The sequence below is a fragment of the Phyllostomus hastatus genome, unplaced genomic scaffold, assembly GCF_019186645.2.
Source record: "Phyllostomus hastatus isolate PE091 unplaced genomic scaffold, TTU_PhHast_1.1 phas_contig_86, whole genome shotgun sequence".
Lineage (NCBI taxonomy): Eukaryota > Metazoa > Chordata > Mammalia > Chiroptera > Phyllostomidae > Phyllostomus > Phyllostomus hastatus.
The window spans coordinates 68,884,682-68,901,731 of record NW_025333977.1 but is presented as its reverse complement, the minus strand read 5'-3'; the positions used below and the strand labels follow the sequence as shown (position 1 = coordinate 68,901,731).

The window sequence follows — 17,050 nt, the reverse complement described above, 5'->3', positions numbered from 1 at the left end:
TTGATTTAAACCAGAAAACTAAGTCTCAACTGGGGAAGAGTTGAACTGGTTTTTTTAATGTTTTTTGAAAAGGTTTTGTTTATTTTTAGAGAAGAGGAAAGGAAAGAGAAAGAGAGGGAGAGAAACATCAATGTGTGATTGCTTCTCACATGCCTCTCCCAGCCCCCCACCGGGGACCTGGCCTGCAACCCAGGCATGTGCCCTGACTGGGAATCTAACTGGCGACCCTTTGGTTCTCAGGCCGGCGCTCAATCCACTGAGCCACACCAGCCAGGGCAAGAGTTGAACTTTTAATAAAACTGATTTCTCTATTCTCAGGCAGAGTTTCATATAAATTTATCAGTGACTACACAGCCATTAGTAATTTTCATAAGGAAATAAAAAAATATCCTCACCTTCTAAACATTCCTTCTTATTGTCCAGCTTCTCGTGGGCTTTTGCACGTCTAAAGAGAGCTTTCACATATTTGGGATTAAGTTCAACGGCCTTTGTACAATCTTGTGCCACCTCTTTCCATTTTTGCTGCAATTGAAAGTATTAAAAAAAAGTCACACTAAAGGAAGCACTATTTAACAGAAATCAGTTTTCCAGAATTAACAGGCTGAGTGTTAACAGTCCCACAATACAAAAAAAAATTTTATAGACATACTATTATATATAGAAGAGAATTAATATCCATAATACATTAAATAGCTCATATAAATACCCACAACCTGATTTTTTTAAATAGGGAAAGGAGATGCTTGGGCCATCTTTCTACCACCAAATCTACAAGCGTGCCTGCATCTATGTGCTCGTATCATCTCCTTCTTCCTTCATGTCAGAACTGAGGAAGTGCCCCTCTTCATGAGATCCCAACCCTCTGCTTATGGATCCACACTCTTTGTTCTTCAAGGACTTCATTGTTAGCCCTTCTGCCTCTCCATCACTCTACTTCAATACTGAATCATTCTCTTGAGCATAAAAACCCTTGTTCTAGTATTTTCCATCTTTTAAAAACTCACTGTTGATTCTATAAATCCCTGCAGTTATTACCTCATTCCTCAGCTCCTCTTTATTGCCAAAACTCGAAAGAGTTGCCACTCTATTTGATTTCTACCGACCTCATTGGCTACACCTTCACAATTTCCTTCACTGAATTCTCCCTCTCCACCTGATATCTACAAGTGGAATCCTCAAGGCCTCACCTCTCTCCCTAAGTGATCACATCTATTGTCCTGGCATTACATAACATCTAAAATTAGATGATTCCCAAATTTATCACTTTGGCCCAAACCACTCTCCTAAAATAGAGACATTTCTCAAGTCAACTGTCTACTTAGCTGTCTCATTCCTTCCCCACCCCACTATCATTAAAATTTCTGCTTCCTTTCACCCTTCACATCCAGTGCTGTTGGATGTTAGCTTTCCTTCACGTCTCACCTAAGTTACCACACCATCCTTACATAGTTTCCCTGCCTCCACTCTCACCTCTCTCCAATACAGTCTTGACAGAACAACTAAAGAAATAGATGATGTTTCTGCCTTACTTAAAACCCTTAAATAGTTCCCATTGTACTCAGGATCATATCCAAACTCTTCACTGCAAGGCTTTGCTTGATCCAGCCTCTGTTATTTCTCTCAATTTCATCCCTTTATACTCCAGGATCCTTTATACTTCATTAATCACACCAAACTCTTTCCTGCCTCAGAGCATTTACACATACCATTTCTTCTATTTGTAACACTCTCTTCCCCACAATTTTATGCACCAACCTCATCTCCAGTCATTCCTCTATTACAGAATCATGTGTCCTTCAAAGCATTTATCAAAACGTCATTGAGTAGTTCATTGTTTACCTATCCTTAAGTTCTATGTCTAATTGTTTGCTTCTATACACCCAGGTCCTACCACAGTAACCTTCCACATATGACACGATAACATTTGTTTGAATAAATAAATGCAGAGAACCAATAAACATAGAAAAGGATAGCCAACTTCAGCAATATCTCAAAATTGGAGATAAAAACAATGAGACAGTATTTTTCTCCTACCAGAGTGGAAAATATTAAGGCTGATAATCACAGTCGGCAAGAATACTGAATATCAGGCATGCTCATTGCTCACGTTATTGCTGAAAATTGGTATTGATGCTATCTCTTTATATTTCAATCTCTAGAATTTTATCCTCCCAAAAGTATGCAAGAAATACTTAAAAAATATTTGCTGCAACACTGAATGTAATAAGGACAAGAGGAAGCAATCCAAGTGTTCAACAACAGGGAGATGTTTCCCACTATATAACCATGCAACAGCTACCACATGCAGCCTTTAAAAAGAATGAAACAGATCTACATGTGCTGTGAAAGCTGTACAAGATATAGCGGCAACTGAAAAGATATGCTGCAAACAATATGTGTAATAGGAACTCATCTTTGCTGTTTCTCTACCCTCTACCTTTGCAACAATTACGTATATGGAGACAAAAAATTTAAGAAATAGCTTCATAATGTTAAGGAGAATAGGGTCACCAGAAACTTTAGCTTTCTGTATTACCTAATTTTACAAAATCTTGTATATATAACTTTGAATTGCATTTGTAACAAGCAAAACTAAAGTTTGTTATAAAAAAGTTATGTAATTAAAAGATATAAAAATAAAACAAAAATCTTATAATTTCAAGACTTAGAAAAAATGTATTAGATTTATTTGAGTGGCATTACCTGAAACATTACACAAATAAAGAGAAAACAAAAAGAACAGAAAAAAAACAACCTAGGATACCTACCAACTGTTCAAAGGCAGCAGCTCTGTTTTGATAAAATGTGGAAAGGTCAACATTCTTCTCCGTAGGACACAAACTGATAGCCTCTGTATAGCACTGAATGGCTTGTTCGTATTTCCCTGCTTTAAAATATTTGTTGCCTTTGTTCTTGGCTGCTTGGGCTCTATCAAGAGAGTTCTGAAAAGAGAGAAAATAATTATTAAGTACTTATGAATACTCAGGAATAGATATAGATCACAGTGATTAAATGACAGTGACAGAAGAAAAATAGAAGGGTAGAATGGTTCTTTACAGTGCAAGTTGCTTCATATAAATTCTTCATGGGATACAGTCTCAGCAATAAGACTGCTAAAGCAAAACATTTATATATTTTTAATTTAAAAAACACTCAAGACTTTCCCTCCCAAAAGGCTATAGTGCTTTAACGTACCCCTTTCCTTCCAGCAACAGGTGTGATCGCTACCTTTTATTATTCCAGCCTAATGGGTACAAAACAGTGGTTTTCAATCAGGGGTTATTTTCCCTTCTAGAGCATATCTGACAAATGTCTCAAGACATTCTGACTGTCACATCTGAGGTGGGGGTGCAGGGCTACTGGTATCTGCTGGGTAAGACACCATGATGTCTCTAACACTCTATGATGCACAGGACTGCCCCCACAACAAAGAATGATCAGATTCTACTGTCAACCATGCCAAGGGTGAAAAGTTGAAGCACAATATAATATTCCAATATTATTTTAATTAGCATTCTCTTCACTATTAATTAATTTGAAATTTTTTTCATGTTTATTGGCCATTGGCTTTCTTATTCTGAAAACCACTTGTTCATACATGCTATTTTTCTATTAGATTGTCAGTGCAAGATAGACATTACAAACACTTTGCCATCTTCATTACATGTATCCTAAATTTACTGTTTGCTCATCAATAAATTTCTTGCACTATTTTTATTTCAGAGTCTGATTCCTAGAAGACCCAACTTATACACTTCTTATGTACAATACAAGAGTTGGTAGTTAATACCCATTAAGGAAAGTTGTGAACAGGTCAATCAGCACATGGGAAATATCTTTGTAGACAAATCAAATTGTCCATGGTCCTGCTACTGGGCCCAAGAGCTTTGTGGCATGTTTCTACCCAAAACTCTACTGTTTGTCAACATCATCCTACTTTAACAAATGTGATTATGAAGAATACATATATCGCCAACAGGCAAGCTCTGACAAAGCAAAAACAGAAGTAGCTGCTCCCTCAAATACCTCACAGGGGCTATGAAGTGAAGACGCTTAGGGCCCAGGGCATGTCAATCACAAAAAAAAGATAATGACCCTTTTATTCTGTCCTTTTCTCCCTTACTCTTGCTTTTTCTTCACTGCATTGTTCTCCATTTACCTTTTGTTTCCCTTCTCCTTTAGTCTGACTACAGTTATATTTATTTTGGAAAGTATAGTGTGCAAAGAATTTGTAGGATACTGTCTACAATCAGAATATTAAACAGCTAGCTGGTGTCAACAAGGAGCATGCATATTTTAAAACTAGGATGTGGGAGGATGAAAGAAAACAAATAAAACACAAATAAATTAATAGATGAATAAAAATCTAATTGTCAACAGCATTAATCATCTTCCATAAACTTTGACAGTTCAAATCCTCAGCACAAGACATCCATGATAGAAGACAACTGGGGATCTCTGATGTAGCTATGGACTGGAGGAGGGAGGGTGACTGTGAGGGTGATTGCCAGAAACTGCATTTGAAGCAACCTCAACATTCCTTCCAGTCCACTGAAAAAAGCAGAAGCCAGATGGCAGTAGGGCTGTGTCAGCCAGAAAGAGACTCCTACATTCAGGGACAAATAAATGCTTGTCTTCCAAGAGACCACACTGTCTTCCAAGAGACCACACTGTCGAGAATTGATAAGATAAAGGAAAATTAATACTATAAAAGAGAGGTACCAAACTCAAAAAGAAAACTAGTATTTATGAAAGAATAAGCAAACAGAAAATTTAACATCGGAAGAATATGAGGTCATTTTAAAAAAGGGCTGCTCTTATTTTTAAAATTAAAAAATATTTTATTTATTTTTACAGAGAGGGGAAAGGAGGGAGAAAGAGAGGGAGAGAAACATCAACGTGTGGTTGCCTCTCACATGGCCCCAGCCAGAGACTTGGCCCACAACCCAGGCATGTGCCCTGGCTGGGAATCAAACTGGAGACCGTTTGGTTGACAGGTCGGCACTCAATCCACTGAGCTACACCAGCCAGGGCAAATGGGCTGCTTCTAAAGAGCACCAATAGACATCTTGAAAATTAAAAAGTATTACAACAATTAACTCAATGGATGGACTGTATGTTAGAATGGGAATAACTGAAGAGCCAAGAAAATCTGCCATAATTCAATAAAAACAGAGGATAGGAAGTGTGTTTGGAGGAAAAGTTAAATGACATGGAGTATAAATCCAGAAGTTTCATATTTACCTATCTGAAGTTTAGAAGGAAACGTACAGAAGAGTATCTAAGGAAACATCGAAACCAAACTGGTGTCAGACTGTTACCAACATCGGGTATGAAAAAGAAACAATGAAGTAAAAATTTCAAAGTTCTGAAGATTATATTGAACTTAAAATCATATACCTAGCCAAATTAATATTTATGGTTGAATACAAGAACAGAAACAGAAGTCTACAACTTCCTTAGCATTAAAAATAAACCCCTAGGTGGGGCAGATGATCAATACAACTAAAAGCAGGAGGGAGTAGGGTAAAGGAAGAAACAAAAAGCAGAGCACTTACGGCAGGAACATTAAATATGTCAATAATAATAATACATATAAATAGGTTAAATCTCCATTATTAAACAATTCTCAAACTATTTAAAATTCAAAAATAACTACATGCTGCCTGTAAGGGCATGACCTAAAGAAAAAAGGCAAGTCAAAAAAGGATGTAAAGCAGTTAAAGAACGCAACTACTAACAAAAGGAAGTATCAAATAAAATACCATTGAGAAGCCTTGGAGCACAGAACAGCAGTTTTATTGATAAAAGGTATAATCTGCCAAGAACACACCAATCAGGAACCCTGTATGCTTAATAAAACCTAAAAATAATGAAACTCAATTACTTTTGACATCAAATATAAAGACAAGAAAAACAGTTTCAATTTCTTACAAAAAGTTTACAATGTTTCTAAGTCACTGAGAACATTGCTAATACACATCGTAAAACACTATGATCTGTTTACATAGAAAATAATGTGGCATATTAAATGCACGTGAGAGGTATGTTTGACTACAAACACACTGAAGACTTATTTAGTATTTTTACTAAAGATGTACACATTAAACATAACATTCTCTGGGCAAAGACCATGTTTCATTAGCACAAACAAGTAATAAAGCCTTTTCAGTCTACTAGAAGTTAAAGACTAAATGATATCACACTGAACACAAGGAGAGGTAGCAAGGGCAGACAAATTGAGAGAGAGAAGAATCTGGACAGATAGGTACACAAGACTTCGCTAAGAAATATGGATACTTATTTTTATTGAGCAAAGTATCAATTTTATTGATACTTATTTTTATTTAGATACTTATTTTATCTAAATAAACCTAAAACCAAGCAACTGAATCTCTCAATTAGCTATTTACCTCCATTTAGTCAAGTTTTAGAACAGCTTCCTTTTAAAAATTATTACAAATTCTTTAACTCCTAAAGCCCAAATCAGAATGTGCTAATTTCCTTTCTCTATTATACTGTGTGTGTTTGGGAGGGGATTGGGGGGGAGGACACAATGCTCTAAATGACGTTGAGTGTAAAAGGATCTAATTACATGGGCAACAGACCAAACTGCAAATTTTCTTCTATCACTCCTCTGCTGCCCATCCAGAAGACAACCAAATTACTTTTGCGTGGCTCTGGGTCTTGGTCAATAACCCAGGTCAATAACCTTCTGCTCACTGTACCCCTCCCCCCATTACTTTCTGCACAACTGCCTCCCTTCATTAATAAAATGCCATTTCAAGAGGGACAGTACAGAAAAGCTCATTATTTTGGCCCACTGATGGAATTTAGGACAAAAAGCTGATTAGTACAATGCCAGATTATCAATCATCACCAGTTATGTCAAAAACTAGACCCTACTTTTCACAAGCTTTGAGATCAATTCAAAGCAGAAATTCTAAAAAAATGCACTAGAGGAAAAAAAAATGTTTAAAGCTACCAAGATTTTAAGGACTACAAAGTAATTTGTCACTAGGAATCATTTCTGGTTTGGGTAGTCTGTATAAGGTTTAAACATTCTATTAACATTTTACACTAAATTTCTGTGAAAATACATCTCTCCCCTACATTTCTTACCAAAAATTAGTTTCTAATTGATCTGAAAGATCTTTTTAACAAGCAAGCTGAATTGTCATTTCCTGCTCAAAATCCTCCAGTTACCTCCCACTACTGCTGTTTATATGCTTGAACTTCAAACTCCCATTACTTCACTCGTGCCACTCTGGCCTCCTACATGTAACTTTGGTGGGTTCAAAAATTCTAATATCTTTCTAAAAGAAAAAAATTGGAAGGATTAGGCACTATGTATTCAATTTCCATAAGCAATATATGGTCATAAATTTAAACTTAGTACTCTATCCAGCAAAAAAAGTTATCATTTAGAATGGGAGACAAACTGCTTCTCAGATAAGGTCAAGTTAAAGGAGTTCATCATCACCAAGCCCTTATTATATGAAATGTAATAGGGACTTATCTAAGAAAAAGAAGATGATCAAGACTATGAACAGTAAAATGACAACAAACTCACAACTATCAACAACTGAACAACCTAAAAAAAAACAAAAACGAGCTAAGCAAACAACTAGAACAGGAACAGAATCACAGAAATGGAGATCACATGGAGGGTTATCGGGGGGGAGTGGGAGGGAAAGAGGGGGGAAAAGGTACAGGGAATAAGAAGCATAAATGGTAGGTACAAAATAGACAGGGGGAGGTTAAGAATAGTATGGGAAATGGAGAAGCCAAAGAACTTATATGTATGGCCCATGGACATGAACTAAGGTGGGGGAACGATGGTGAGAGGGGGAGTACAGGGTGGAGGGGAATAAAGGGGAGAAAAAAATGTGATAACTATAACAGCATAATCAATAAAATATATTAAAAATAAACAGTGAATACTGGTAATACAGGTGAATTACAAAAAAAATACCCATTTTTGCTTAGTATGTCAAATAAAGTATTACTTAAGCTACTAGAAAACTTAGCTTTTTCCACCCAAGATTTCAGTAAGTTTCATATCTTAATGAATGTCCACCAGAGTAAACTATATGACCCCATGCTTCTGCTTAATGAATTCAACACATAGAGTCAAATCTTATAGAGAATCCTGAAGTTAAAGCATAAAGCACAAATCATTAATTGTTAAAATTACTTCTGAAAATTCTTTTCTTTCACAATTTTTTTTACTGAATTTACTGGGGTGACCTTTTAAAAATAAAACTGTATAGGTTGCAGGTGTACAATTCTGTAACACATCATCTTTACTGTGTGTTCACCACAAGAGTCAAGTCTTCTCCTTCCATCACCTCTTATCCCCTTTACCCTCTTCACCTACCCCCCCTCCCCTTTTCCTCTAGTAATCATCATGCTGTTGCCTGTGTCTGGGTTTTTTGTTTGAAAATTCTTTAGAAAAGCACCACAGAAGATAAGAAACTGAAGCCCAGAGAGTAAGATATTTGCCCAAGGCAGGATTCAAACTCAAGCCATCTGACTCCAGACTGCCTAAATTTAATTTCTATGCTGCATGGGCTGTCATCCATGTTTTATGAGTATGAATCTTTGTCATGAGAATTACACCTGGATTCACACTCTGGAACTGAAACAAGGAGAACAGATTCAGGGATCACATCTTATTCCCAGTACTGACTCCAAGGCGAAGGTAAGTAACTGAAAAAGCAGAACCGTAAGCACAATTAGATCTTTTTCTTTCTTTCTGCCAAGGAAGTATAATTGAATTCATCTCAGTTAAAAGCACATCTGATGTGACTCCACTGTACCACAACAAACAGGAGAATCTTCATCCTGAAGGAACACAAGAGACCAGTGCAGGAAACAAGTATAAACTGGCACCCTTTTAAAAGAACTATTACTAATCAAAACACTGAAAGCCTAATTCACATAAAGAAAACATAACTAGGTGATTAGTAAATTGTATACTAACAACTAGAAAATTAGTCCAAAGAGTAGGTAGCAACTGCATATACACAGAAATATATCCAAAAACTATTTTGGTAAAACACAAGACTTAAAAACAAATAACTCAGGTAATAAATCTAAATGGTAATGATGCTACCAATGAGAAACAGTAAATAAATATGTACCTTCTCTCTTCAACACTGTGCTGAAACTTGTCAAATAAGAAACAAAACTAGGAACCCAGAGGCAAATCTACTCTGGAATAAAAATAACATTTAAAGATTGAAACTACAGATATAAGGTACAATCCTGGTATATTTAGTGGAATACAAAATAAGAAAACAATCACAATTTGACAGTCAGTGTAAAGTTACTTACTTATTAAGAATCTGCTCTGGAAGAAAATGACTCACAAAGGACTGTCAGGAAAATATTCCAAGAAGGAAAAACAACCCTCAAAGGATTAACTGGCATGCACAGAAAAAAATTCAGAAGACCAGAAAGGGACCCCCCCAAAACAAGCTCTGAAATAATAATATAACAACATTACAGCAAGTTTTCACTGATACACATTTGGCAGTAAGCAATCACTGTAAATAATCTTAGCAAGTATTTATAAATTACTCAGATAAAATACTGTCACTATGAAAGAAAATGAGCTAGAATTAGGTACATTAACCAATGTATGAGAAAAGTGAGTAACCAGTTCATAATATACAGGGTGGTTCGATAATGCTTCTCTTAAATGATTTTATTTCCTTTTTATCAAATTCCAAAAGTATATGTATTAAATTTAAATTCCAGCTGTACAAAGCATTCAATTCTGAAATACTGAACGAGAAACAATCTCTCAATACACTAGACCAGTTTTTACTTTTATATGAATCAGACTTAGGATAAAAAAACACCTAAGATAAAGTAATTTCCCATATCATATCCTGATGGTAAAGTGCATCTTTACCGAAAAAGAACCTACTTATAAGAATGCATAATGCATTGCAGTTCATACAAAATTAAGTGATTTAAAAAAGAATGCCTAAAATGAGGTTTAAAACTGTTAATATCAATTTCCACGATCAATTGGTAGAATAAAGCTAGAAATTCTGAAAAATATTCAACTTACAGAAAATATATATAAAGGATGGGGCAAAAGGTTTACAGTTGTATGCAAAACAGTTTATTCTTGTATTATTATTTATTGTATTATTTTTCATACTAATAACTGTAAACCTACTTTTGCTCCACTCTATTTCCAGGTGTTAAAGATTCATTCAACACCTCCATTGTATTAGGCATTGCATTAGGTTGAGAACACAATGGTGAGAAAGAGCAGTCCCAGCCCTGGCTGGTGTGGTTCAATGGATTGAGCACGGGCCTTCGAACCAAAGGGTCACCAGTTCAATTCCCAGGCAGGGCACATGCCTGGGTTGAGGGCAAGGTCCCCAGTAGGGGGCGGTGAGAGGCAAATACACATGGATGTTTCTCTCCCTCACTTTCTCCTTCCTTCCATCTAAAATTAAAGGAAAAAAAAAAAAGCCATCCCAGCCTTCACAGATTCAAGAATATAACAGGAAAGATGAATAAGCAACCTTAGTATTATGTAATAAGTGCAATGGAAGGAAAAAGTTCAGTGTCATATAATAACATAGCACTGTGCTTAGGCAGGAAAAAGAAAGGCAGGGGAGGTTTCAGAAAAAGTGAAACTATCTACATGTTGTAGCTTGAAAGCAGTGTTCACAGAAGATCCAAGGTGAGAAACAAGAGGAAGTGCCAAGAGATGAAGTTGAAGAGTAAACAGGATACAGACGATGGTCTTCAATCATGACTTTCAATTTTATCTTGTGTTCAATGAACAGAATACCACATAAATGTTTCAAGCACAGGAATGCCAAGATTTACCGTGGTAGTGACAAAGTGGATTGGAGGAAGGCAATAATGAGTATCATGTATTCAGTTGAGAAATAATAGCAGTAGAAATGGACTGGTTGTCAGATATTCAAGACACAGAGTTTTTCTACATTGGATGCAGAGAGAACATGAAACGAGTAAAAAGTTAGGAATGATGCCCAAGTTTCTGGCTTGGGAAATGAGTTGGTGAACATTAATCGATAAGGGGTATTCTCAGGAAAAACAGGAGCCTGGGTGTGAAATAATGAAGTGAATATTCCCTTTAAATGTAACCCTCAAGAGGTCTGGGCTACAGATAAATTAGGGAGCCATCAGTATATAAGTGCTAGAGGGCAAGCAAGCACTCAGTAAAGATACAGAGCATAAGAATGCCTATGTGATAAAACCATGAAGGTCATCAAAAGGAAGAGGTCAAGAAAAAAACTCAGAAAGAAGATTGAGTAGAATGAGCAGAGAAGGTATCAGGAAGTTTTAAGGAAGGAAGGGAGGGAGGGAGGGAAGGAAATCAGGAAGGAGAATGTAGTGTTTCAGAAGCCACAGGAGAAGTTATGAAATTAAGAAAAGCAAATGTGAAATACTGCCAAGAATCATGTAAGATAAAGACTGAAAGGTGTTCACTGAACTTAATTATATAGGCATGTCATTGGTGACCCCGATTTAAAAAACAAACAAACAAACAAACTAGAAACAGATTGATTTGGGGGAATTTAGATGACTGATAACTGCAGATTACTCAGTCTTTGATCCCATTATAAAAATGTTTAGACACATTTCTCCCTTCCCATTTTAGAGGGCTGACTTAGATTAATGGTTCCCAACCATTTCATGTGAGATAACCCACTCCTGTGTAATGTTAAAAAAACCTGAACACTAAAATACCTATTTTTATAATAAGATTAAAGAAACCACAGGTTGTTTGAAATAAGAAGTATAAGACATTTGTGTATCCAGGATACCAGGCTTGGTGTATATGTGGGTGTGGTGGTCTCTCATAATAATTCAGATCCAGAGACTGAGAAGCCATATGGATAAGATGATCTTCAAATAACTTTCTAACTCTGGGAATCTGTAATTCTTCAAGTATTTTTTTTATAAATTACTGAATGAATGGCATATCATGGTAGGTTTTATAATGGCCCAATATGGATGAGTTAATAGTTAACGTACAGCAGTCCCTCCTTATTCATGGTTTCCCTTTCCAAGGTTTCAGTTACCCACATCGGAAAATTTTCCCAGTCATGGACATCATCTGCTCCTGACATCCAACCACTGACATGGTCATGGCTTGATGAGCCAGGATTACCCAAAGCAAATAATCCTTGTTCTGCAGGCCAGTCGCAGCCTAATGCTCATCAAAATACCCTTGTCATTCACCTCACTTCCTCTCACCATGCAGGCTCTTGATCATCTCCCATGGTAACAAGGGTGAATACAATGCAACATTTGAAAGAGGTTCTCACCACATTCACATACATTTTATTATGGTATGTTGTGATAGTTGTTCTATTTTATTATTAGTTATTATTGTTAATCTTTTACTGTGCCTAATTTACACATTAAACTTTACGGTATGTATGTATGTAAAAGATAAAAACATAGTATGGATGGTTCCTGACTTAACAATGGTTTGACTTACAATTTTACAACTTTACAGAAGTGTGAAAACAATACACATTCAGTAGAAACTGTACTCCAAATTTTAAATTTTGATCTTTTCCTGGACTAGCCACATGTGGTATGATACTCTCTTGTGATGCTGAGTAGTAAGTAGCAGTGAGGCACAGTCCCAGTAAGCCACACAATCACAAGGGTAAACTAACACTCTACAGCATACCATTAAACACATCTTCAGCTTACAATATTTTCAACTTATGATGGGTATACCAAGATGCAAATCTATCATTAAGTGGAGGAATGTCAGTAAACACAGGATTAGGTACTATCTGCAGTTCTCACATCCACTGGAGACCCAGGAATGTATGCTTTGTGGATGAGGGCAGATTACTGTACCACAAGCTTGGATACTGTCAACTGTGATTAGATGCCATTAGTGAAATCCTAAAATTTCCATTAATGAAACCAAATTTAAATTTCTACTTTTTCCTTACAAGTTTTTGCTATCCCAGAGAAAAGATAATTGGATCTAGTCTATACTGTTCATGAAAATGTGAAACTCAACAGAGAAAAGCCAGTAATTATATTAGTTCATTTTACATAAAGGCAAACCTAAGATAAAGAAAACACTGATTTTCCATGTTATTCTGGATACACAGCCTGAACTGAAAATATTTGTCCATTCCTTCATTCTCTTAAAAATTGCTATTGATCAGGTAGAGAAAAAACAGTTAGGCATCAGGATTCTGCCAGTTTTTCTGTTAGTTGAAACAAATGTTTCCTTAATTATTGAGGTGGCCAAAAAGTTTATGCCCCCCCCATGATGGTTCTAGTAGTGCTTAGTTATCCTTAACTTCATTTGAAACAATTTTGTTAGATTGTACTGTGACAGCTGTCATATCAGTGTGTATTTTAAAAAAAAATCAAAACTGGTGAATTTTTGTGCAGCAATTTTAATATTGAAGATGGAAGAAAATATGCAACATTTTTGGCATATTATGCTTCATTATTTCAAAAAAAGTAAAAATGCAACTGAAACACACAACAAAGATTTGTGCAGTGTATAGAGGAGGTGCTGTCACTGAACTAAAGTATCAAAAGTGCTTTTGGAGTTTCTTTGTACTATTGACATTTTGGCCAAGTAATTCTTTGCTGTGGGGCTGTTTTATGCATTGGAAGATGTTTAGCAGCACCCTTGGCCTCTACCCATGAGAAGCCAACAGCAGGAGGTGTCATACTCAAACTACCCAAATCAATAAAGTTATTGGTGAAAATGAAAAATGTGTCTTTTACTTTACAGAAAAAATATACAAACTTAACAAAACTCACTGAGGTTGCCAATTTAAAGGTGCTACTCAAATATAGAGCAATTTCTCCAACCACATATAACAAACAAATTACAATTAGGACCAGTTATATTTAGTCTAATAATAACTCTTAAGAACTAGACTATAACAGAGACAAGTCCTCCAGTACTTATTGGTCACAAATAGTTAAAATACAAATTTCCATTAAAATTGAAACATAATTCTTATTGTTGTTTTACTAAAGAATCAGCTAGTAACTCAAAGCAGGATTATAGGTATATGCTCACAAATTCTACAAGGTATACAACAGTATGTTCCAGTTTTATTTTGGATCAAAAATAGTAAGTTATTTCAAAGCATTTTGAGTCACACAAGTTAATCTTAAGATCTAATTTCTAATGGCAGTCGGGCAAACAAAAAAAATTGTTCTGATAAAACTACAATACACCCTGAAATTTAAAAATCATCAGTGTTGACCCAGACAATGCTGAAAAATTGAAACTGAGTTTGCTAGATTCTATCAAATACCAAACACGTGACATGGGTTTTATTTGAAACTGCAACAAAATGTCACAATCTAGTTTCATGTATAGAAAGTACCTTTATTTCTGGTGATTATTATAGCACTGAGAACTTTTATGTATCTTTCATTCATCCACTTCTGTTCTGTGATTAAAATTAAATTTAAAATGAACTAGGAAATGACCAGAGAATTTCAGGCACATGAAAATTACATGAGACAAGTGATGACTAATTCAAAGAATCCCCTGATTATCTCTCATTGGCAGCACTCAGAATCACCATTTAGGGATGGAAGTAATGTAAGAGATCTGATTTTTAATCCTTTCTTTAAAAATTTTTAATCCTCTTATTCTGCAGGATGACACTAAGGTCAGAGAGATAAAATGATTTTCCCAAGGTAATTATGCTGGACAGCCAACATAAAGTGCCCATGTCCTAGTTCTCACAGCCCATGTGTTCTTCCACCATACTGCAGTGCATCTTTCGTGTGTGTGTTTATACACGCACACATATTTTTTTAAAGAGGCAATGTTTTACTCTCCTATTGGAAAAACTATATGGCTCTCTCCTAGCCTAGTGTGATGGCCATATAGTAAGTACTAAACTATGGTAGTTCATTTCCACATCAAAACTTCCCTTAAAGCCAATTTGACTATTTAGCAACTAAACAAGTGTTCAACATGGAAATGACCTGTAAATGTATATATACAGGAGTTATTTGACAAAACGTTTCTCTGACCTCTCATTTACTCGGGGAACTACCACTGTAACCCCAGACTCAGATAAAACCCGCCACCCCACTCAATCCTAGTGATAATGCAGCCGGGCCAATCCCCCGCCGCCGCCCCCCCCAACACCGCGCAGCTGTTGGATACCAAAAAAAATTAGTTATTCCACACAAAGTAGTTCACCTGATACTCCAATGCTTCACCTAACATCAGAGAATGTTTCTGGCATGTCAGGCTTGGTCATGTAAATTTCAAAGTACAATAAACGAATTTAAAATGTCTCTACCCAAAATGTTTAAAAACTCCCTCACGGATGAAAAAAAAAGTGCCAATGAACACCATTTTACTCTGCCAACCAACAGTCACCGTTTTTGCTTATCCCCCACCTTGAAACACTTCAAAAAAGAGGAGTGGCTCGTTATTGAAAGGTTCTTACGATTAAGCTCTAGGCCTTGGATATCACCAAAGCAATTCCTATCACAATGTACCAATCGTTAATGGAATTTTGTTTCCTTCACTACTTAATCAAATACAATCATCACATTTGCAGACGTTACCCATGCCCACAACGCTAGGCATAAATGCTGTGTCACCGAGAAAAATATTTTTCTGAAACCAAAAGAAAACTGTCAAAGAAGGTCGCTAACCTGTGCCCTCGGGCTACTCCACTCCCTATAGCCAGAAATGACTCTCCCAAAGCCCACGTGCTGCTGTGTGATGGGAAGCCCCCTGACCGGCACAGCCCTTCAAGGAAAGGATGCACCCGCTGCACTTGCACGGCCCAGGGCTGCTTCTCACCATTTCCAGGTGAGCACCGGTGCCTTCGGGGTGTCCGCTTCCCGGGGCCGGACTGGCCCTGCCCTCTGGGGTCTTCCGCTCACTGTTGCGTTTCAGGCCGCCGGCGTCGCCTCGACCCCCGGCCTCTCGGCGCCGTCGCTGCCGGCTCCACAGGTACATGGCACCCGCACCCAGCAACAGAGGAGCCCCGACCGCCAGCGCCAGCTGCCATCGCGGCAGGCCCCCTGTTCCCGGGCCCGCAGTCGCACTGCCGCCGCCCACCCCACTGCCGGAGCCGGGCGCAGCCGCGGCGACTACCGCCGCCTCTACAGGTTTAGAGGCGGCCATGACGAGTGTCCTCCGCCACCGCCTCTCTGCAGGTCGCGGGCGCCACAGTCACCAGTCGGCGTGCGAAGGTAAACCGGAGGGAGGGAAGCAAGGTACTGAGCGAGTGAGCACGCTAGGAAGCAGGAGCGTACAACAGAAAAGGGCCAGAGGTCACCGGAAGCCCAAGGCATGCCGGGCCAGACCTAGCCGGCCCTTCTCCTCCCTCCTCCTTAACCGTAGAGGGAGGGGGAGAGGAGGAGGAGGAGGAGGAATAGAGGAGGGAAATCACTTCCGGGTTAAGGGGAACAACTTGCTGTAGGCGTCAGGTGGGCGTCCGGAGCTGCCCATTCTCTTTTCTTCACCCCGCTGCAGTTTGTGAGACTTTCTTCTGATGTCTTGGTCCTCCGCTAGTAGCCGATGTCTAGCGAAGCCGGGGAGTCGCTCACATAAAGAGGGTTTTACGGTGCGCAGGCGGTCAAAGCAGAAGGCTTTGCAGCGGCCCCGAGAATGTGGGAGAGTGGCAGAGGAGTTGTAAAGGTTATTGGCTGGCAGGTGGTGGGCGGGGCGTAGGCCTAGTTTCTCAGTTTATTGGTGGAATTTGGACCTCTGGTTTTGTAGTTACCGCCACGTTGGCGCTCCTTAGGGCCCCCGGCTGTTTGCTTGGTTGTTTTGCCTGAGTGTTTTGGAAACTAAAGGATTGGAAGGAGTTTTCAAGATGTGAGAGAAAAGCGATCAAAGCTAAAGATAACCTGCAGTAGCCTCAATCTTATCCACCATGGCCAGATTTTAGTCTGGACGAATGTGAGACTACTGGGGAAACAGCAGAAGGCAGAAATCCGACTGGGATGAAACCTGCAAATCTAGGTTGGTTCAGTCGGCTTGAACGGAGTCTCTTCGGCACCCCGT

The 17,050-nt window shown here is 38.0% G+C and overlaps 1 protein-coding gene across 1 annotated transcript in view; it reads right to left on the bottom strand.

Moving 5' to 3' along the window:
* The window catches only part of TOMM70 (translocase of outer mitochondrial membrane 70), a 38,341-nt gene extending 21,665 nt beyond the window's left edge, over positions 1-16,676 (bottom strand). The window contains exons 1-3 of the mRNA XM_045851574.1: positions 15,839-16,676; positions 2,769-2,942; positions 396-522 (exon numbers count right to left, since the gene is read on the bottom strand). Coding sequence (XP_045707530.1) covers positions 396-522; positions 2,769-2,942; positions 15,839-16,165 — 628 coding nt within the window. The 5' untranslated portion in view covers positions 16,166-16,676. The remainder of the gene's footprint in view (positions 1-395; positions 523-2,768; positions 2,943-15,838) is intronic.
* Positions 16,677-17,050: the final 374 nt, after the last annotated feature.